This window comes from Eleutherodactylus coqui, chromosome 5 (assembly GCF_035609145.1).
Source record: "Eleutherodactylus coqui strain aEleCoq1 chromosome 5, aEleCoq1.hap1, whole genome shotgun sequence".
Lineage (NCBI taxonomy): Eukaryota > Metazoa > Chordata > Amphibia > Anura > Eleutherodactylidae > Eleutherodactylus > Eleutherodactylus coqui.
In genome coordinates this window covers 144184591-144207119 of record NC_089841.1, presented here as the reverse complement: position 1 = coordinate 144207119, position 22529 = coordinate 144184591, and the positions used below count along the sequence as shown (strand labels likewise).

The window sequence follows — 22529 nt, the reverse complement described above, 5'->3', positions numbered from 1 at the left end:
CAGGGGAAGCCCGCACAGAGCTACGGAAAGCAGCGGCAGGAACTCGGTGGCGGCAGCTAGGTGAGTATTTTTTTCCTCAGGTAGTGTAGCTAGGGTGCTTAGTGCTGCTGAAAACGTGGTACAAAGTTGTGCCACGTTTTTGGCAGTGCTGAAACCACTGCCCATTCGTTTCAATGGGCGACGCAGAGCCGAAAACGGCCAAAGATGGAACATGCATCGCTGTCAAAGTGCAGCGTTGGAAATCAGTGTTGTGTGAACAGTCCCGTTGAAATGAATGGGAGCGTCGTACAGCATTTAGCTAAAAAAGAAGAAGCGATAAACGCTATACAAAAACACCTGTGTGAGGGAGGCCTGAGGTTCATTACTTTTATTTAATATCTTGTTTTCTTCAGGAATCCCAGTATTTCTTTGTCACTCTGCTGCCAGCTGGAAGGGATCAGCATGGAAAGACGCCTAAACCAACAAGAAGTGAGAGGTGTTTCTCTGCCCTCCATTCAGAAAACATTGGCAAAACTATTTCCCGGACAGCTTACAGGGTCAAATAAGAGGCGAATGGGAATACAATAATATTTTTCGGTCTCACAGCGGGTAGAGAAAACCATACAAATTGTAACATTTATAATGCTCTCATTGTCTCTTACTGTTATTGTACGCACAGGAGTCAGCTGCCTGCACACATGTACCTACTGTATCCGAAACATGTCCTAAACTTTACTGAACTGGACTTGCTATTCAGGCTTATACTCAAAATTTACAGAGCCAGAACCAGCATGGTTGGGTGATCTCTGATCCCACAGGTCTGTACACATTTACAGCACACCAGATTATAGATATATGTAGTTTGTAGTGCATGCATGTGGATTTGTAGTGACTTTTGCTGCACATTTCGCCCTATGAATTGCAAAGGGTGAAATCCACAACATAAATGGACATTTAAAATCTGCACCTCAATTTCTACACGGATCTTTTTCTGTAATGTGTGGATGGGATTTGTTACACTCTCATCCATTTTGTTACTACGGCATTTTGCTGTGCATAATTCTGCATATCAGCATATTTATCATCAGATCATACATTGCGGCAATTCTCTGAAGGAACTTACTTAGATAATGAAATCAATGCTAAAATAGCTGTATAAATCATCAAAGCAATCCAAGGCTTTAGCCATCCAACTTGCCTCCTTCCCAAGGTGGAAACAGATTTTTTTGTCATCCATAAACTACATCAGGTCTTTACAAAAATCTTTCCAATTTTACCATTCAAACAAGTATTGGCTGAAAGTCAATTTACATAGCGATTTGGACTTTCTCTTAAAGGGAACCTGTGACATTGAACATGGTGTCCAAACTGCAGCCATTCTGTTATAGAGCCGGAGCTGAGCAGAATGAATTACCAAAATTGTCAAAATGAGCCATTTCATCCACTGTTTATCTTAGGTCTATGCAGTTCTTGCTGTTCTCTGCGCTCATCGGGATACCAGCTGAAAGCTCAGAGAACAAAGCAGCCGTTTGCATATACAAAGCAGCTGCTGTTCTCGGAGCTGTCAGCGGTGTCCTGCTCCGCCTGCATTTAACTCTTTAAGTAGCTATCTAGCTACTTATGAGTTATGCAAAGATGATCATTCAAAACTGTCACTCAAACTGTCGTTTGAGCGATCATCTTTCAGTGTAAATGGGTCTTTAGGCTACAGATACATAGTGTGCATCAGGTAGTCAGAGAAGTGTTCCAGACATTTTTGTTTATCCAGATTCAGAGGATTGCTTTAACTTTGATCTGAAAGGATGATTAAAGGCCCATTTAGACACAACAATTATCACTCAAAAGCCAACTTTTGAGTGATAATCATTGTGTGTAAATGTGCCCATCTTTCAGTTTTCTGCCGAACGGCGGTTTTCAGTTCTGCTTGAAAACCTTTGTTCGGCAAAACAGCTGATGAGCAGGACCGCACGCTGTGTTCTGCCCGGGAAGAGATGATTACAGCTGATAACATTGTATTAGCTGTCAGCAGAATAGCTGATAAGCAGGTCCTTAGGCTATGTCTGCTGTCCATGGTGTTAGAGATTACATTATTTTCTCTTAGCAGCCCTTGGCTTAACAATGGAGATAATTAGAGCTCAGACCTCCTACTGAGTTCTACAACAGTTCCCAGAAGCTCATTTGCATGCACATGAAGCTGATAAAGTACTAACAGCAATTAGTGCCTATTAGTACTTTATGCAAAACGATTGCTGATCTTTCAATCTTTTGAAAGATAATCTGTGTGTGTATATGGGCCTTAAATGTCACCCATACATAGTAAGACCATTCATCTGCAAACAATTAGCAGGATGTGTTTGTAGCCTATATCCATTAAAACCACCCCAACCCCACCCCTCACTGTGTGGTGTCTAATCACTCCAGGCAATGGACACTGTATGTGCTTTTTTGGTCTGTGATATGGACCAAAGGAGAACATACTGCAATTTTGTTTACCCATACACAGTCCAAAAAATGTCTGTGTGAATAGCCCAATTGGCTTCATGAAATACATGGACAGAAAATAGACCCGTGTAAATAGGCCCTTAGCATACATACTTAGTAACACTCCATAAACTGCTCACAATTTTTTAAATTTTTTTACAAAAATTGTACATGTATAAATAACGGAAACAAATAAAAACCATCATAAAGAGTAATGTTCTCTTGGTATGCAATACAGTGATGTGCTTGATTTACAATTATCCATGAATTAGTTCTTATGACTGGTGCAGCTGGTTGTAAGAAGCTCAGTATGAACACTTCCCGTAATGCCGCTGCTTTGCTGTGAGGTCGCTTTCCTTGTGACATGTGAATTATGGCTTTCCTGTCATTTGATGCTCTGTTGTTAAAATATGATATAGTTTTAATTATTAAAGAAGGTCCAAGAAGTTCATCTAAGTCTTGTTGCAATTTGCATAGCAACCAATCCTCCTAAAACAAAGGTTTTAATTTCTTCTTCTTTGCCTTCAGAACTGGCGGCAATGAGATCTTAAAGGCAGTCCTGTAAAGACAGAAAAGAAAAAACATTTGAGCTCCAACATAAAATGGAATTGTACTGTGGGTATACAAGCTGTGAAAAAACCTTAAAATGTAATAATGCAGAAAGTGTCTTTAAAGTGTAACATAATGTGGGAATTTAAGCCAGGAAGCAGAAGACCGAGTAAGGGTAACTGGTTAGGGAATTCTTAAGAACAAAGGCATATTGTGTACGGTCCTCCTGAGAAATCTATTTTACAAAAGGTCTTACTGATGCCAAATTAAACAAATTTTTATTTTAGGCTACGATCACATAGGACGTAGTTCCGGCAGAAATCCCACGGATTGGCCTCAGCAAAAAAACGCGAGATTTCCGGCGGAAAAGCGCCGCTTCAAAACCCGCGGCACTTAGCTGCGGGTTTTGGAGCGGCTTAGCTGCACGCTTTTCCATTACGGTTGGCGCTCCCATACAGGAGAGCGCAGCCGCAACGGAAAAAAATAAAAAAAAATTGACATGCTGCATCCCGGAAATTCACGCCGCAGCACCGGCTTTGCCTCGACGGATTAGTCGTCCCGTGTGAACAAGATTTTTGACAAATCTTGTCCACATGGCTGGCTAATCACGGGATTAATGGCCGCAAGCGGATCTGCCGCAGTCAAATTCCGGACAGAATTTCCGCGGCAAATCCGCCCCGCATAAATGCAGCCTTACACTGCAATTCCGCAGCAAAATCCGCAATGGATCTGTGTCAAAATCTGCATGAGATTCATGCGGATTCACTACAGATGTAACCCCTTTATATGAGTGGGGAGGTAATTTGCAGAATAAATTTACATACTGCGGACTTAAAAGCCCATAGGTTTTGTCAATTTACACAGCAGTTTTTTTTTTATCATTTAACCCATTTAATGACCAGTGTTTTGTTCCTCAATAACCAGATATCTAGTGATTTTATGCATGTGGCAGTTTTATGGCCCTACTTTTTTTTCTTGGGCTACCAAAATGATTTGTGCTTTATTTTTATTCTTGGCATATATAAGGTGGTGTTGCTAAGATTGAAAAGGGCAAGTCTTAGGTTTGTGAAATGTAATGCACAGTATATCTTATTTTAAAGTTATACAAGGAAAAAAAATGATGCTACTTACTCGCAGGTTGTGCATATGGGACTGAAATTACAGAATACTGAGAAAATACAAAAAACAAAAACAAATGAATGCAATATAGTACAACTTTGGAGTTAAAGATGTTGTCCAGCTGTAAACTATTGATGGCCTACCCTTAAGATTCGCAGAGATCTGTTGCCCAGGACCCCCCCCCCCCCCCTGTTCAACGGAGCAACGGGGCCAGTGTGCTTGTGCACTGAGCCAATTTCTGCAAGAAGACAGCTGTGATCTCACTGCAGTGGCTTGGCATTATAGGTCTAATTCCCATTGAAACAAATAGTAACTTGTCCTGCAATATCAAGTCAGCCACAGCAGTGAAAACAGAGCTGTCTGCTTCCTGCAGAAGTCAGCTCAGTGCAAGAGCATACCAGAGCAGCAGGGGTCCAGGATGACAGAACCTGCTAATTTACTATTTATGACCTATTCTAAGGGTAGGCCATCAATAGTTTACACCTAGACAAAGCCTCTAAGTGTCTAACAAAATGTAAACAGAATGTAATTTTTTTTTTATGTTATCCTAACAGGATCAGTACAACCTTTATTTCTGCATTTTGAAATGAACATGTGAACATCAGTAAGTAAGTAATTATAGGGCTACGTGTGTGCATAGATATACATAGACAGATAACATGGCCAGTGCGGGGCCATAAAATGACAGATTATACAAAATACTGTTTATACAAGAACAGGATTTTTTTTTTAAATATAAAATCCTGGATTGCAGGCAAGAAAAACTCCATCTGCCAATCTTAGGACATTCAGATACAATAAAAAAAATAAAATAAAGCAGCAACCAAGTTTTTTTTTTAAATTTAGGCAAGAAAAACAAAATAAAGGCGATGCGATTTGTTGCTACGAGACGGCCTTCAGCAATTGTTTTTGCAATCAAAGTCCTTAATTCTGTATATAAATTTAGCAATGAGAAAAAGAGAACACTTAAAGGAAGACATCAGGTAAAAACTTATACTTATATCAAACAGAAGTGCAGGACTTATTAACTATAGAAAAGTCATGCATCCAAAAAGGAAAAAAAAAAACAGAAATACACACAAGTATAAAAACACATTAAATGAAAAAAAATCCCCCAATAATGATATGAGTCCCTGAGAGCATAATACAAATCCAAATAGATGTATATCACTAGATATATCCAGGGCAATAGCCATCAATGCATCTCCAGTATTACCCCCATCCAGGAGGAAAAAGCAAAGTGCATGTCACAGATAATGCAGAGAGTTAAATACCTATAAATATAATATAAAGCGCCCCAGAGAGCCACCGTAATGTGGGGACTAGTGCATCTACTGTATTAAGCTATCAGGGACTCATATCATTATGTGGGGATTGGTTGGATATTTTCTTCTGTTTGATATAAATATAGGACAGACTTTTTGTTATATATGGGTTATATAAAATAGATACTATCTACCCCTGATATATGATTTATAATGCCCTATACTTCTGCCTAGGGTCAGGGCTGATGGGACAGAGCATGACGGGAGTTTTAAATACAACAAATAGAGAGTCTCTGTGCCATGCGCTGCCTCTTTATACCCTGCACAAGACAATATAGGACTATAAAAAATAAACTTGATTCTTACTTGATAGACAAACAGAGCAAACATAACCAATTTCTATCAGGTTCCGGTGGCAGAAGCACGCTGCCCTGTAATCCACGTGAACAGGAGGAGGAAGATTCAGTTGCGACCTTTGGTCCGGATCGGGAAGGAAAACCCACTATTGAACAAAGAATGCAGATGTCATGTGAAGTGAAGGACATGGTACGGTTTCAGTCTGGAATCAAGCTAAAGGAAAATTCTTTTCAGCAGCACTCACCATAACCCATAAGGGGGGGGTTTCTTCCACATGTAGTGTCCTGCACGCCTAACTGGGATTGAATCCTAATCCCATGGATTCAAACAGAGTAGAAAAGAAAAATAGGCAGCAGAGTCCAGATCTTCAGGTGCAATAAATACTTATATTTCTATCAGAACATCACATCATCATGAAATACAGCGACGTTTCGACCGTTACATAGATGGTCTTTGTCAAGCTTCTGCTGCCTACTTTTCTACTCTGTTTGAATCCATGGAATCAAGCTAAGACGGATTCTAAGAGCCTGTGGACAACATGCTTTTAGGTTTAGCGTATATGCTCAGAAAGCTCCCGACTCATGCTCTTGTTGATAAACTATCATTTCAAGAAAATAAGGTATACACTGCTATAACGGTCTCTGTCACCTACTTTAAGCTTCCCTTAGATAAGGCAGCGTAAAGCTGCTAACAGATTCCCATCAAAGGTTTTTTTCAGCCTTTATTATTATGACTGATGATCAATTCTAGATAGGTAATCAATTACCCAGTGTACAGAGCTGTGCTAGTTCTGCTATGCAGCAGCTTCAGGAAACAGCTAATTGGCATGCTGGGTATTGGACCCCAGCTGATCTTTTACTCACGACTAGAGATGAGCAAGTATACTCGGTAAAGGCAATTGCTCGAGCGAGCATTGCCTTTAGCGAGTACCTGCCTGCTCGAGATGAAACGTTTGAGTGCCGGCGGTGGGCAGGGAGCTGCGGGGAAGAGCAGAGCGGAACGGAGGGGAGATCTCTCTCTCCCTCTCTCCCCCCCGCTCCCTCCTGCTGACAGCCGCTACTCACCGCTCTCCCGCGCCGGCACCCGAACGTTTCATCTCGAGCGGGCAGGTACTCGGTAAAGGCAATGCTCGCTCAAGCAATTGCCTTTACCGAGTATATACTCGCTCATCTCTACTCACGACCCAAGAATATGTTATTTATTTAAAAAAAAAAAAAATGCAAAAAAGCTGGAGAACTCCTTTAATCTCCTCCTATTTTTCTTACATTACAACTAAAACTGAACATAGAAAATATTTATTTATATATGTGTTGAGGGGGTCAGCCATGTCACCCCTCTTCTTCTTCACTCTCCTATGTCTGACTGTAAGACAATTGGCCACTCAGCAAATAGTAGCGGTACCTATGCCCTCACAATAAGAAAGATGCACATGACATTAAGAGAGTGAGTCCATATCCATCCACTAGTAAGAACGAGGTGGACGACAGCACTCCATGCAGCAAGGCTTTATTGGTCAAGTAAAAACTACATCAGCGACGTTTCAGCTCAACACTAAGCCTTTTCAAGAAGTAAACAAAAGCATCAGTGAAGCTATATATAGTATAGCAAACCTACATCATAAGTGCATGACCAATCGTATCACCCAACTAGAATATAAATCACAATCACCTTATGTCTACACGAATATCCAATCGTAGCTGCAATCCATAGTGTGATTGAGCTTAACACCCAGTTTCAGAGCCCTCTTGTTTCCAAGTGCATGATTGTATCCGTACCGCCTACTTCCGGGTCTCATGACTTCATAATACTTCCGCCCGATCTTTCCTCAACTTCATCGATCACAGTTACGCATGTCCTGTCTGACGTTTGATCAGAACATAAGCCTCAACTTCTACATCTTCTTTCAACAGGTTACATACTTTTCAATATAGCTACTAAATGCCCACATTCTACGGGAATCTGATGGCCAACTTAGTATACCATCTCCACCTACAAGGCTGTACACCACTCAAGTTGAATTTCACATTCAAACTCTTAAGATACAATATCTTCAAGGTATAAATCCAATTCACTTCCTTTTTTCTCAACAACCTTTCACGATCATCTCCTCTCCTAAGGGGTGCTACATGGTCAATCACCCTATTTCAACCTGAGTGGTATACTAAGGTGGCCGTTACATTCCTGTAGGGTGTTGAGCCAAAATGTCACTGGTTTACTTTCTGTTGACCAATAAAGCTTTGTTGCATGGAGTCCACCTCATTATTTGTAAGATAATTGGCTACAGCAGGAACCTCCCCCCTTCACCCTGTCTGCAACAGGGCAAAAATACTGTTAAGCCCCGCCCCTCAACTAAGCTCCACCCCATTAGCTGATTGTGTTCTCTTCAGGATTTCTACAATGATGTTTGCATAGTACATATATTTGTGAGGTCACATCACAGTCCCTCACAGCATAAAACATCTTACCAACAAGTACTGCAGCAAGGAGTTCACTTGTGGTATCTTCAGATATAGACCACCGGTTATGTCACAGGCCTGTAAAGACAATCAGAATGGACATATAACGCAAATGTTGCTTTGCGCAGTTTTAACTAACACACACACACACACAGCACCTAGATATTATGATTTCCCAAACCTGAGCTAAAGACAAATAACCTCCACTGTGTAAATATAAATGGGGGAAATGTATCAGGACTAGCATTTCAAATGCTGTCCTTAATATAATCTGCATCCCAATTACTGAACTTCTTGATGTCTTTAAATGTATTAAAGGCAATCCTGCACAGATCTGCACAAAACAAACACTTTGAAGTATAACTCAAATCGGATCTCCGTGTTAAAGAGGCAGGATGTGCAGGGCTCTCAGCACCCGCAGCATGTACACTGACAGCTCTCTTCTCTTTATAGGGAAAGACCTATCAACCTGCATACTGTTGGTGGAGAGAATCCAGCCTTTGGCCCACCTCTGACTTGGAGCTCTGTTGCAGGTCAAACTTCAAAGTGTGTTTATTTTGAAACACTGTAGCATTTCAAAATAAAAACATCCCCGGGGGCAGCATGACCCTGATGACAAGTTCACTTTAAATCTTTATGGTAGAGGACTAATAGCCATTTTACTATCGAAGTTCCATGGATGCATAGGATCCTGCCATTTATATTCTATGGGTGAACATTAGAGATGAGCGAACGTACTCGGTAAGGGCGATTTCGCAATCGAGCACCGCGATTTTCGAGTACTTCACTACTCGGGTGAAAAGTACTCGGGTGCGCTGTGGGTGAGCGGGGGGTTGCAGAGGGGAGTGGGGGGGGGGGGGGGGGAGAGGAAGAGAGAGAGGGCTCCCACCTGTTCCGTGCTGCTACCCCCCACTCCCCTCTGCAACCCCCCGCCCCACAGCGCCCCCGAGTACTTTTCACCCGAGTAGTGAAGTACTCGAAAATCGCGGTGCTCGATTGCGAAATCGCCCTTACCGAGTACGTTCGCTCATCTCTAGTGAACATCTAATTACTGTAAAACATACCATAACCTGGAAGTGATGGCAAAAGTAAAACCCTTTGAAATGGACATCAGCTTATAAAGGACCCCCGTTTGATCAGATAGAAATTAAATAATGGCAGTTTAGCAATACCACCACAAATAAAATAATGAAAGATCTGAAAAGAAATAGGAGTTACAAGACAAATCATGACTTCAGAGGTCTTGTGCTTTTGCAAGGTGAATATTTCTTTTGGATCATTTTCAGGAAAACTTTTATGAAATAGGTTTACTGCTTTAGGATCTACCTGGATATCGATAGATTCATATTATCATGGGCACATTTTTCCTATAGAATTTTTTTTAAAATTATTTATGACTATAGGGCTCTGTTCAAACCTGAGAGATGAACCTCCATCGCAGATTCCATCAAATGTGCCACAAAAATAAATAAAATAAATAAAATAGTGCGGCATGCTGCACCATTTTATATGGTAAAGTGACAGACCCCACTCTAAGTCAATGGGATCTGCTGGGCACCATTATTGGCTGTCATGTGAGAGATTGGCCACTCAGTCTTTTTTATTTTTCTATTCCTATGAAGAAACAGGAAAACTGAAATTGGAATGCAGATGTGAATCCAGCATAACGTAGAGGTGATAGGGGCAGAGAAAAGAAAATGGAAGGAGCAAACCCATGGTGCAGGTAGAGCCTCAAATAAAGAGCAAAGACTGTGAAGAACGAGAAGACCGGAAAAAAAAGCTGAGGGGATATCAAGGTGCTGACAACTAAATGAATGCTCCATTGGGTGGGCGTAACCAGAAACTTATGCAACAAATTACAAAAAAAAACAAAATTGGTGATGGAGCGCAATCTTCCAATGACAACTAGGAAGGGAGTGGAAGTACCTGTCCCAGCTAAACATGTCTTACTGCTGTTTTAAATAAAAAAGGTTGGATTACACTCCTGCTCGACTGCTAGTTGTCCTTGGAAGGTTGCACCGTGTCCCCAGTTTATTGCATCTGTAACATAGAAGAGAACCTACATTACATTTTTGTAATTATCACATACAGTAAAATGTTAACACCACAGTGGGGCATTCAGAATCAGGGCTATTACCATACCTGTTGTAGAAGTCCAGAATCTGTGTCCAGCACACAGGCATCAATGAGAATGTTCTGAGGATAAGAAACAGCAACTAACATTTTTGATTGGAAGGACATGAAAAAGATTGTATGGATTTGTCTTGGATAAAATTCTTTTATATTTATTTAAATGTTCACCACATTTTGAGACATCTCTTAATATGACAGCCAACTAGCAAATCACTTCATTTACCTTAAATAATGTTTTTGTAATGAAAGCTAAAAGTCACAGTGGCCTCTAAGTCCTCATAAACTAAGTAACAATTCTTCACCGACAAGAACTTTACTGATACTAAAATTTTAAATTTTATTAATATTCATTAAAAGAAGGGAAAGGGGGGGGGGGGGGGGGACCATACACAAATGTACACAAAACAAAGAAAAAAGAATTTTTGAACGTACTGGTCTGTCTTTATAATGACTTGACCGTCGCTACACTGACTACCATGATCATTTATAAGTGTAGACAACTTTTCATTTCTTAGTTCACTACCCACATAAATTGTGGGTGCTCCAGAAGATTCTTATCCGTCACACCACGTTATGTTGGGAAAATAACCACATACGTTGAAGGTGTTACAGACAGTCTGAATCTGTCACCAACACGTTGTGTTCACAAGTTTGCTCTTTTATCACGTATCATAAAGAGGTAAGAAAACTTGTTGATTTTGACTCTTATCAACTTTGATCAGATGGATAAGAAGTATTTAGTAAGGTAGTACCCTCAGATAGAATAGGCAAAAATTAATATTTGATAAGGTGTCAGCACTTTGTGTTGTAATTTCTATATCTATACACACTGTCACATCTTCTATATCTATACACACTGTCACATCGACGCGTTTCTATGACACTGCTTCAGCGTGTCACTTCATCAGGATGGACTGGCTGCGTACACTTCGAATCATATATTTGCTTTATTAGGGTTAATACTTATAGATTTATTTTGCTCTCTATACCCCAACGGACTGTACTGATAATGACAGATCAAGGCTCACTGCGTCAGCATAACATAGATCACTAGTGCTTTATTGAAAGCAATAATGTGATTTTTTACGGCTTGACGCTTCCTACTCCTCTTAAAACCTAGCTTATGCAAGGTGGTAAAAAATCCAGCTTGCGTAAGGTAGATGCATAGGTCCACGATTGATAATAGTAGACAATTAATGCATCAGCATCAATTCGCTGTGGTTACGGCACATATCGCCTCTCAAACTGGACACACGGTTTATATGATGAAAAGACCCACATTTACGGGGTTAATATATTTAGGCAGAACCTGCACATATGTGATCAGATTGATAATAGTAGGCAATTAGTGCATCAGCTTCAGTTGGCTGAGGTCAAGGTACATATAGCCTCTCAGACTGAACACATAGTTTGTAAGATGAAAAAACCCACATTTATGGGGTAAATACACTTAAGCAGAGCCTGCACATATGTGATCAGATTGATAATAGTAGACAATTAATGCATCAGCTTCAATTTGCTGTGGTTCAGGCACTCAAACTGAACACATAGTTTGAATGATGAAGAAACCCACATTTATGGGGTTAATGCATTAAAGCGGAGCCTGCATATATGTGGTCAGATTTGCAGTTGTACATCAGAGAGAGCTTGCAGAGCCCACATTTACGGGGCAGAGGAGTAAAGAAGCCCACATTTACGGGGCAAAGAAGTTAGAACGCCCACCATTATGGGGCAAGGAGACAGATTAGAGCCACGTCGGCCGCGATAGGTAGCGAGCAGCCAGCGTGACCATAGTGAGACAGAGCTGGTCTGTGAATGTGTTTCACCTTCTTAAATATGTATAGCTCCACCCTTTCTTATTGGGGGCTCGTCCCTTACAACCAATCAGCACAATCTTTCATTTGAAGCCACCAGCGAGATCTCGCGATAACAGTGACGTCATTGCGTCATGACGTCACTCCGTACGTAGCGCCGCCGGGTTCTGAGAGCTCCTTCACATCGCGGAGGTGTTGCCATCGTTACCAGGACGCTAGATACCAGCACATGCGTCCTGCTCTCAAAACGGGTAATTGGTGGATTCTTCTTCTTTCCGGTGGTCACCCCGCTATCTGCCTATACAGGCATTCTATTGTGGGGTCCGTTTTGATACAATTTCACTTAAAAGTCATACCACCTATTCTCCTTAGATATGGAGAATTTATGGTATGTTAAAGTAGTTGATATGTAGATATGTGCTTTTTAAGATTTTTGGGAGAAAGACAGATATGCCCCATTAAAGATGATATAGACAGCAAAGGTCATTCCTTATACCGGATACTTCAGGTCATCTTTTCATTTTATGCCAAACAGGTAAGTATTTTTGTTGTTAGTGTCAGAAACAGAGAATAAGAAAAAACTTTTTCTTTGGTATTCTTTTACTAAGGTTTTTAGCCAGATGGTGTGAAATTGTATATCAAGTTTTTGGGATTTAGAGTTAATTACGCATCAATGAAAAAATGGTTTTACTTGGAATCAATCGTACCAGCACAGAATAAGGACAGATTTTACACTTTGGCTACGAAACCCCAGATGATAATAGTAAGTGTCTTGATTTTGTTCGTATCACCTTAGGGGATAATGCATACAAATTGGTTTTATTCTCAGGTTCTGGATAATCTCTGCCTAATTTCATGTTTTCAGCATCGAATTCGTGTATTTCCTTTTGCATTAAAGCCATATAGCTTAATCCATGCATTGTTTTAAATGAACGACGTGAAGGATAAGCATTCGTTTAACCCCTTTGGTGCACACGAATCCAATCTAAAAATCCATCCGGATTCTTTTTGCTGAAGTTTTCTGTCCACGTCTCCACGTCTGCCGTTACTTCTTATTACCTCAATCCCACGAAATGTTACTACATCAGGATTTCCACCAGGTTTTTCATTGACATGTGATGCCAGACTAGTTTTCTCATTCCGGTTTATATTTCCCACATGTGCAAGTACCCGACGACGCAATTGTTGCATCGTCTAGCCAATGTAATCTCTTGGACACGGACACGTCGCCATATAGACGACACCGCTTGTTCTACAGTTAATAAAGTCTTTTATGATAAATTCTTTTCCAGTGGAAGAACTCCTGAAGGTCTTACATCGATGCATGAATTTGCATGCCTTGCATCCTGAGCAAGGGTAGGAACCCTTGACTGGTTCTGTTTGTAGCCAAGTATTTCTAGACGGTCTTTGTGACAAATGGCTATGGACCAGGCGATCTTTGAGATTTCTCCCACGTCTGTATGTAATCATAGGCCGTTCCGATAGGAACTCTTTGATATCTCCATCCTTGGTGAGAATATCCCAATATTTGCTCAGAATGTTACGTACATCTTGAGATTTTTCATCAAAGGGACCTATCACCCTGATCATTTTATCATTTTTGGCCTTTTGTTTCACCTCTAAAAGATCCTCTCTTTTTGATCTTTCCGCTTGATGGTAAGCTTCTGCCACCACATTTTCAGGATAGCCCCTGTCAAGGAATCTTTTCCGCATCTCTTGGGATTTTACATTGAACTCCTCTTCACTAGAGCAGTTCCACCTCACTCTGATAAACTGACTTTTTGGGATTCCCCTTTTTAGCAAGGCTGGATGGTAACTGCTCCAGTGAAGAAGGGTGTTCGATGCTGTTTTCTTTCGGAAAATTGTAGTTTCCAACTGATTATTCTCCGTTTTCAAGATGGAGAGATCAAGAAATGTAATTTTTTCCGGATTAATCTCTGATGTGAGGAACAAGTTGAGATCATTGTTGTTCAAACTTGATACAAAATTCTGAAATTCAGTCAGATCGCCGGTCCATAGGATAAACACATCATCTATAAAACGTAGCCACAAATCAATAGATGCAGTCCATCTCTCATTTTCTTCGCAGAACACTTTTGTTTCCTCCCACCAGCCCAGGTACAGATTAGCATAACTGGGGGCACATGGGCTCCCCATAGCTGTACCCCTGAGCTGGTGGGAGAATTTACCCTCGAACAGAAAGTAGTTGTGTTCGAGGACAAACGTTAACAATTGTAACAGGAAAGAGTTATGCTCTTTTAGAGGATTCCCTCTTTGGGACAGGAAGAATTCTACAGCTTCCAACCCTTTTACATGGGGGATGGAACTGTACAGGGATTCTACGTCGAGGCTCGCCAGCACAGTTCCTGGAGACAAGGAAATTCCCTCTATTTTTTTCAGCACATCCATCGTGTCCCTAACATAGGTGGGCAATGCTTCGACAAAAGGCCTCAATAACTGATCTAAATATTTACTGATCCCCTGGGTTAAGCTGTTAATGCCCGAGACGATAGGTCTCCCTTTCAGGGGCGTTAGGCCTTTATGTATCTTAGGCAACCCATAAAAAGTCGCAATTTGAGGATTCTTTGGATACATAAAGGAAAACTCTTTTTAGCTAATCAATGATTTCTCTTCAGCTGCCAAGAGGATGTCTCCAAGTTTTTTAAGGAAGCCATCAGTTGGATCAGACCCCAGAGTTTTATAGGTCAATCTGTCATTGAGTATCTTGAGGCACATTTATCGATAATCCTCCCGATTAAGGACCACAATGTTGCCCCCTTTATCAGAGGGTTTCACTATAATCTCCGTATCCATTTCAAGGGCTAACAGTGCATCCTTTTGTTTAGATGTTAAATTTTGCTGTTTGAAATTCCTCTTCTGCGACAGGTCTTTAAAGTCCCTTAAGACCATCGACTCAAAAAGATCAATAAAGGGGCAATCCCCTAGTGGTGTGCTGGTACTTTTTAGTCTAAGATCCGTGAATGGTCCATGTCCCGGATCCTTTTCATTTTCTTGCTCAAGACATTCAAGCATTTCGAGAGCCTCCCGGTCTCCAGGATCCAGACCCATCTCCTTACACTTTTTCTTCCCTTCAATGACAAAATGTTTCCTCCAGCGCAGCTTGCGCAGAAAGAGGGAAATATCTTTTGTCCACTCAAAACAATTAAATCGATTGGTGGGAATAAACGAGAGACCTTTTTTCAGAAGTGTTTGTTCATCCACTGATAAAGTTCTTGAAGAAAGATTTATTATTTGTAGTTCATCTTCATCGGGATTACCCTGATTGTTTCTTATATTCCCTGTTTCTGTTGTACGGCCGTTAGTTTGTGCTGGGAAGTCCTCCCGTTTACTTGATCTCTCAACATTTCCTCTAGATCTTTCCGAGAAATGAGCTCTTCTAGATGTTTCTGTACCAGAGAGCTCACCTTCAGATGAACTTAGCTCCGATTCCGTATGGGAGCGTGATTCATAAACCCTGTTCTCCTTAAAGTCTGCAAGATCTCTTTTAAATTGGAAATGCTTCCGTTCCTTCTAATTTGCTATCCACTGCCTGTTGTGATGTGAAGTTCATCCCTAGTAAAGGCCCTTTTGCACAGGCTGATAATTGTTCGGCTTCCCGCAACAATCTGAATGATTATTGTTCAGTGTAAATGCATGCCCGGACTGAACGACGAATGAGAATTCGTTAGCTTCTCGTTTATTGTTCAGTTTCTGCATGATGGATCAACCCGTGTAAATAGTCAGTCGTTCACTTACGAACAACTGCCTGCTTACTGTTAATAGAGGCGGGCTGGCCAGAATGATCCTCGGCCACAATGCTCATTCCTGTGTAAAAGTGCAGGAGCGATTATCACTGGGACGACCTGTCAGGCATCTGTGCCCAACAGATTGGCCTGTATAAAAAGCACCCTAAGAGAGATAAGATAGATAACTAAAAGTGAATCAGGATGACCACTCATGCTGCCCATAGAAGTTTACAGAGCAAGAAGGAGGAAGCTGCTGCAGGAGGGAGTCTCACACAGAGGTGGCTGCAGCTTATAGTAGGTGATTTAAAGCTACTTAAATCACATCTACATTGTTCGGTACCTCTGTATACTGTGATCCATGATGCTATTATTTCTCTGCTTGTACTACAGAGTTAGGGAGCAGAGTCTGCAGTCTTTAAGTGCAGTCTTAGGCAGACATCATAACAAGTAGTATGTTCTACCACCAGTTCAGGGAAGACTGAAAATTAGGGATACAGCCTGCAGAGGGGAAAATTGGTAATAAATCCAATATACAAGTCAAATAATAGGCAGAAAATGTTATCCCTGATGTACACTAATATGGCAGCATATTCTGAAAAGGTATCTGGGAGTGTGGGTACGTTTTATGCTGCCTATGCAGATTAAATAAATATCTGCTGACAATCTAATGTGGTTGGACATTAGGATTAGCTTGATTTCATGGCACAGCGGTAACAAAGTTTATGACAAACCCCATCCCTTTCCAAAGCATTTTCAATTTCCACAGTTATACATCTTTTCAGATCATTGGTCAGTTTGTATGGAAAACTTATATTAATCTTTCTAAGCTATATGTGTCCCCTGAGATGAGTAATACCCGATACATCTGTCCTGCTGCTTGACTCTTTGCCCATTGAAAAAAATGCTTATTAATGGCATTGACAGTTGCATAAATTGCATGACAGTAATCTTAAAAGCAAATACATTTAATAGATGTCTTCCTAAATAATAAATACAGCCCAAAACAAAATACCTGTTTTTGAGCTGCAAATATAACATTCATGAAATTCATGTACTGTAAAGCACTGTCTTCAGCCGCCTTAATCACCTGTAGAAAGACAGAATGAATGAAGAATCACAATGTTCATCTCAATAAATCCATATGCAGGAATTGAGCTTCAACTGTTACATACTCACCAGTATCCTGGATTTCACTTCCTCTCCAGCTGTGTAGGAAAGGACAAAACAACACAAATGTTATTAACACAGAGTCTACCACCATTTTCAATCACTGAAGGCAGTTAAGGTCCATTTGGACAACAGTTATTGCTCAAAATTCACTCAAAATCCATCTTTTGAGCGATAATTGTAGCGTGTAAATGTGCCCATCTTTCACTTTTCTGCCAAACGATTATTTTCAGTTCAGCATGAAATCCACCGTTCAGCAGAAAAGCTGATAAGACGAACCGCACACTGTGTTCTGCTTGGGGAGCGCTGATTACATTTTCTCAGCTGTCAGGCCCATGCCCGAACAAAGGGAACGTATTCAAAGAACAGCGGGTGGTCTGTTCTCTGAATACAGCTCCAGGCGGCTCACACGCTATTAACTGGTACTAATAGGCGTTAGTACCAAGTAGTAGTTTATGTAAAATGATCGTTCTAAAGCCATCTTTTGAGCGATCATCTTTGAGTGTAAATGCACCTTAGGATTTGATCCAGTAATTACATACCTTTAGTTTCTTTGCTTATCCTGTTAATATCTGGCACATTTCTGATAAGGAAACAGCATATCTCACACAAGTTCCACCCATCATTCTCAAGGCCAGGGTATTCAGTAATGTACATTATAAATGAACTCTAGCTCCCTCTAGTGTGAGGACTAGGTCAGACGGATGACGTTAGCACTACCTTTTGGAAACACTTTGGTACCTTATATTACTTGAGGCTTTAGAAGCTGTAAGACATTCATGAATAACTCCAAATGCTAATATTTCTTTTATACATAACATCTGGTGAAAAGCAAGGTATTTACAGGGGATAACTGGATGCACTTCTATACAGAGGAGCTCTTGGCTTATGGAACTGTCTGGAAGGCAGTTTGGCTGCACAAAGAGATCCGCCATTCAGTTCTAAAGTGAAGCACATTACTCAATTGCAGTTGGAATTTGCCTTACCCCATGCTACTTCTAGAAATATTTACATCATATATATAATGCTGAAACTACTGTATCTAAAGGCCCATTTAGACAACGATTATCGCTCAAAAGATGCCTTTTGAACGACAATCGTTGTGTCCATTTACAGCGCAAGATGATCGCTCAAACGTTGAGCGATCACCTTACGCTCCGAGCGATGGATGCAGAAGATAAGCAGGGCCGCTTGTCTTCTGCATCCAGCTGTTCTCTGCACTAAGCGCCCAGCTGTTATACAGCCAAGCACTCCGAGCGGAGGATGCAGAAGATAAGTGGGGCCGCTTGTCTTCTGCATCCAGCTATTCTCTGCACTAAGCGCCTGGCTTTTATACAGCCGAGCACTCTGAGCGGAGGATGCAGAAGATAAGCGGGGCCGCTCGTCTTCTGCATCCAGCGGTTCTCTGCACTAAGCACCTGGCTGTTATACAGCCGAGCTCTCGGAGCGGAGGATGCAGAAGATAAGCGGGGCCGCTTGTCTTCTGCATCCAGCGGTTCTCTGCACTAAGCACCTGGCTGTTATACAGCCGAGCTCTCGGAGCGGAGGATGCAGAAGATAAGCGGGGCCGCTTGTCATCTGCATCCAGCTGTTCTCTGCACTAAGCGCCTGGCTTTTATACAGCCGAGCCCTCGGAGCGGAGGATGCAGAAGATAAGCGGGGCCGCTTGTCTTCTGCATCCAGCGGTTCTCTGCACTAAGCACCTGGCTGTTATACAGCCGAGCACTCTGAGCGGAGGATGCATAAGATAAGCAGGGCCGCTCGTCTTCTGCATCCAGCGGTTCTCTGCACTAAGCACCTGGCTGTTATACAGCCGAGCTCTCGGAGCGGAGGATGCAGAAGATAAGCGGGGCCGCTTGTCTTCTGCATCCAGCTGTTTCCCACTCTGAGCGCCCGTCTTCTGCTGAAAAATCTAAAAATTGTAATGTTGCTTATGTCATAATTGTACCAACTCTTGAGAAAAAAAATGTGTCATGTCATTTATCCTGCATGGATAACACTTTAAAACAAACAACAAAGACAGAAGCAAAACATACAATGGCAGAGTTGATGTTTTTTTTCCTTCTTCTTGCACTCCAAAAAGAAGAAGTTCTATAATACATTATATGCACCCAAAAATGGTACCAATAAAAACTAAAGTTTACCATGCAAAAAAAGCAAGCTCTCATATGGCCATGTCGACAGGACAATAAAAAGTTATGGCTTTTGAAAAGTGGAAATGAAAATCCCAAAATAATTTGTTGTGTTATTATGGCCATAATAGACTTTGTCCTTAGGGGGTTAATGTTTAAGTGTAGGTTCACTGATAAGCTGAAGATGAACCTATTCTTGTAAGTTTTCATCATTTCCTGCCCAACCAATTACAACCACTTTTCCAGGCTCACCTGACAGGTTAGTGTCCCCTTTCCCATATGATGTCCTTATAGGGCACATGGAAAGGGTTGGTCCTCAGTAAACATCCTATCTTGGCTGCTGAGCTCAATCAAGAAATATCTTTGTACATTTTTAGCTACCGTCTATAGCTGCAGTAGAAGTAGTACTTTCATTCATGTAAAACTAACTGTAAAGTCAAAACTTTATTGAAATCTTCCAATACTACAGGTGAAATAAAAAAGGATACAGCATAGAGCTTTAGCTAGAGATCCCGCCAGAACAGTGTCGGTCTGCTGTCCTTTAATTTCCCCAGCTAAAATGAAATCAGAAAGTGTCAAATGATAATCATACTTGTACAATGGTTAACCTTCATTTATTTATAAAGCCACACTAAAGGCCCATTTACACACAACGATTATCACTCAAAATTCACTCAATGTCTTTTAAGCGATAATCAGTGCGTGTAAATGCTACCATCATTTACTTTTCGGCCGAACAAGGATTTTTAGGGGAGCATAAAATCCATCCTTCGGCCGGAGTGCTGATAGGAGGGACCGCATGCTGTGTTCTCCATGGTAACAGCTGATTACATTGTGTTCAACTTGCAGCCCCGCGGCAGAACAAAGGAGGTGTATGCAGAGAACAGGCCATCTGCTGTTCTCTGCATACAGCTCCTGGAGAGTCATTTACATGCATATGAAGGTAATAAGCTGCTAATGGGCATTAGTGCCTATTAGCAGCTTAGGTAAAACGATTGCTAAAACGGTCACTCTCCCTATCTTTTTAACAAATTTTGAGCTTTCATCTTTGCGTGTAAATGGGCCTTTAGAAAGAAAAGACTGTTCTGTAGATGTTTTCCAGTGATATTATAGCAATCTATGAATGATACATCTACAACACAATAGATACTTTGTTTACAAATACTTACTTTTTGTCATGAGATCTTTTATTTCATCAGCAATCAGGTCATTGGCGGCTGACAGTAACTCATATTTGCCATCTTTGCTTCCAGATACATTAGATTCCAGAACAGCAGATTCTCCAGTCAAGTCTCCACATTGCCATTGCTTGCCTGGAAAAAGTAGTCGACTGCAAAGCAAACCCCAAATATTATCATTCTATTACAGTAGATACAAGTGTGAGGATATGAAGGGGACGGGTAACAGTACCTCTCCTGTAAATGGCTGGCAATTACAGCAAGCTTGTTACTGCGGCCCATAAATAAGTGGGAATTTCCCATCACCATAATTGCATCAATGCATTTTGGCAGCGCGACCTAGAAGAAGAATCGTAATGACAACTGTATTGTGTCCTGTACATGTGGAGACGAGGAAGCAGGACCGAATCATAACCACTTACCTGTGACTGATTGAGCGCCTGCTGCCCCCACCATATAGGGTTCACATCCACCACAATGACTAAGAGGTTAATGTCTTCTTCTGTGAAAAATGAGGAAAAAAATAGAAAAATTTAAAAAAAAGTCTCTACAAAGCAGTTACCTATATAAGTAACTTAAGCTGTGCCAAGATTCTTGTAAGAAATGTGTGCATCTTATTATACGCAGTGGTCCAAAGGCGTGGAGACGTTGGTTGGAACACCATCCTGTGTTTTCATGTTGCAAAGGGGAAGTGGGAAAGTCTGTGAGGAGCGGTGTCCAACACGGTGGCCATGTTGAAAGTCGCCATCTTGAATTTTCAAATAGGAAGGGGTGCATGTTATATATGCATCTGATAGAGAATTGGAGGAGGTATCCAAATCTGTACTTAAATATAACGTACCTTTATACCTGCCAAAGTTATTATCAATGTTCTCTGTGTTAGGGCCCATTTAGACATTATGATTATCGCTCAAAAGATGTCGCTCAAGCGACTTTTGAGTGATAAACATTGTGTCATTTGCAGCTCAAGATGAGCGATCACCTTGCGCTGCCAGCAGAGGCTGCAGAGGACAAGCGGGGTGTCCCTGCTTGTATTCTGCATCCAGCTGTTATACAGCCGAGCGCTTGGAGTGGAGGATGCAGAAAACAAGTCGTGTGTCCCGCTTTGAGCGCCTGGCTGTTATACAGCCGAGCGCTCTGAGAGGAGGATGCAGAAGACAAGCCGTGTGTCCCGCTTTGAGCGCCTGGCTGTTATACAGCCGAGCGCTTGGAGCGGAGGATGCAGAAGACAAGCTGGGTGTCCCCGCTTGCCTTCTGCATCCAGATGTTTTCTGCATGAAGCGCCCGGCTGTTATACAGCCGAGCGCTACGCGCCGAGTATGGAGAACAGGGCTGGACCGTTCTGTTCTTCATACCCAGCTTGTTATCAGGGAGCGGGATATAGCTGAAACAATAGTATCAGCTGTATCTCGCTGTGAATCTCTGATAAGGCTGATCGTCGTCTTTCAGCATGCTGAAAGACAATGATGAGCAACAGGGTAACCATATGACTGCATGATTAAAACGCAAGGAGAGGATAGAGATTGCACTGAACTCCGTGGAGTCCAGTACCCGGAGTCATTGCAATGGATGTCAATGGTCAGCACCCTAACAGACTACCCATCCACCTTGGCACAGTTGGCAAATTGCTTTCCAAATTTCACCCAACAGGTTCTGTGTTGGACCTGCCAAAAAGTGGGGGTAACAAAACTGCCAGAGACAAAGCAACAACAATGGCCGTCCTGGCATTTCTGCTGGGGACCAACATCTTAGTACCTGGTGTCTGTCACAGGAAAGCGGGGCGAGTCGAACCACCATTGGGCGAATCTTGTCTACGTACAAATGGCATCGGAACAAGATCCAGTTGCTGCATTATCTCAATGAACATGATCCCGATCGCCGTCTTGAATTTGTAGAATTGGTGTCATTGCAATGGGACACATTTCACAGAGACTGTTCAGTGATGAAGCAAATTCTACATGAGCTGGGAGGTGAACAAGCAAAACCTTCACTACTGGTCCGACATTAACCCACACTGGACAGATCCCTCCAAGGTGGTTGGCGTACAGAAAGTCATGTTGTGGTGCTGTGGGTGGAGTATGAAGATAGTGGGGCCAATCTCCTCAACGGTAGCCTTAGGCTGGGTTCATACGGGGTGGAAATGCCGTGGAATG

The 22529-nt window shown here is 41.7% G+C and overlaps 1 protein-coding gene across 2 annotated transcripts in view; it reads right to left on the bottom strand.

Moving 5' to 3' along the window:
* Positions 1-2596: 2596 nt before the first annotated feature.
* Positions 2597-22529, bottom strand: part of GTF2H3 (general transcription factor IIH subunit 3) — a 22187-nt gene continuing 2254 nt past the window's right edge. Inside the window, exons 2-13 of one of the 2 annotated variants that reach the window (XM_066603354.1) lie at positions 20799-20878; positions 20609-20715; positions 20368-20528; positions 19687-19752; positions 17609-17638; positions 17076-17104; positions 16912-16986; positions 10349-10402; positions 8216-8284; positions 5760-5895; positions 4141-4177; positions 2597-3019 (exon numbers count right to left, since the gene is read on the bottom strand). In XM_066603354.1, coding sequence (XP_066459451.1) covers positions 2950-3019; positions 4141-4177; positions 5760-5895; positions 8216-8284; positions 10349-10402; positions 16912-16986; positions 17076-17104; positions 17609-17638; positions 19687-19752; positions 20368-20528; positions 20609-20715; positions 20799-20878 — 914 coding nt within the window. In that variant the 3' untranslated portion in view covers positions 2597-2949. The remainder of the gene's footprint in view (positions 3020-4140; positions 4178-5759; positions 5896-8215; positions 8285-10348; positions 10403-16911; positions 16987-17075; positions 17105-17608; positions 17639-19686; positions 19753-20367; positions 20529-20608; positions 20716-20798; positions 20879-22529) is intronic. The other variant, XM_066603355.1, reaches the window with a different exon arrangement.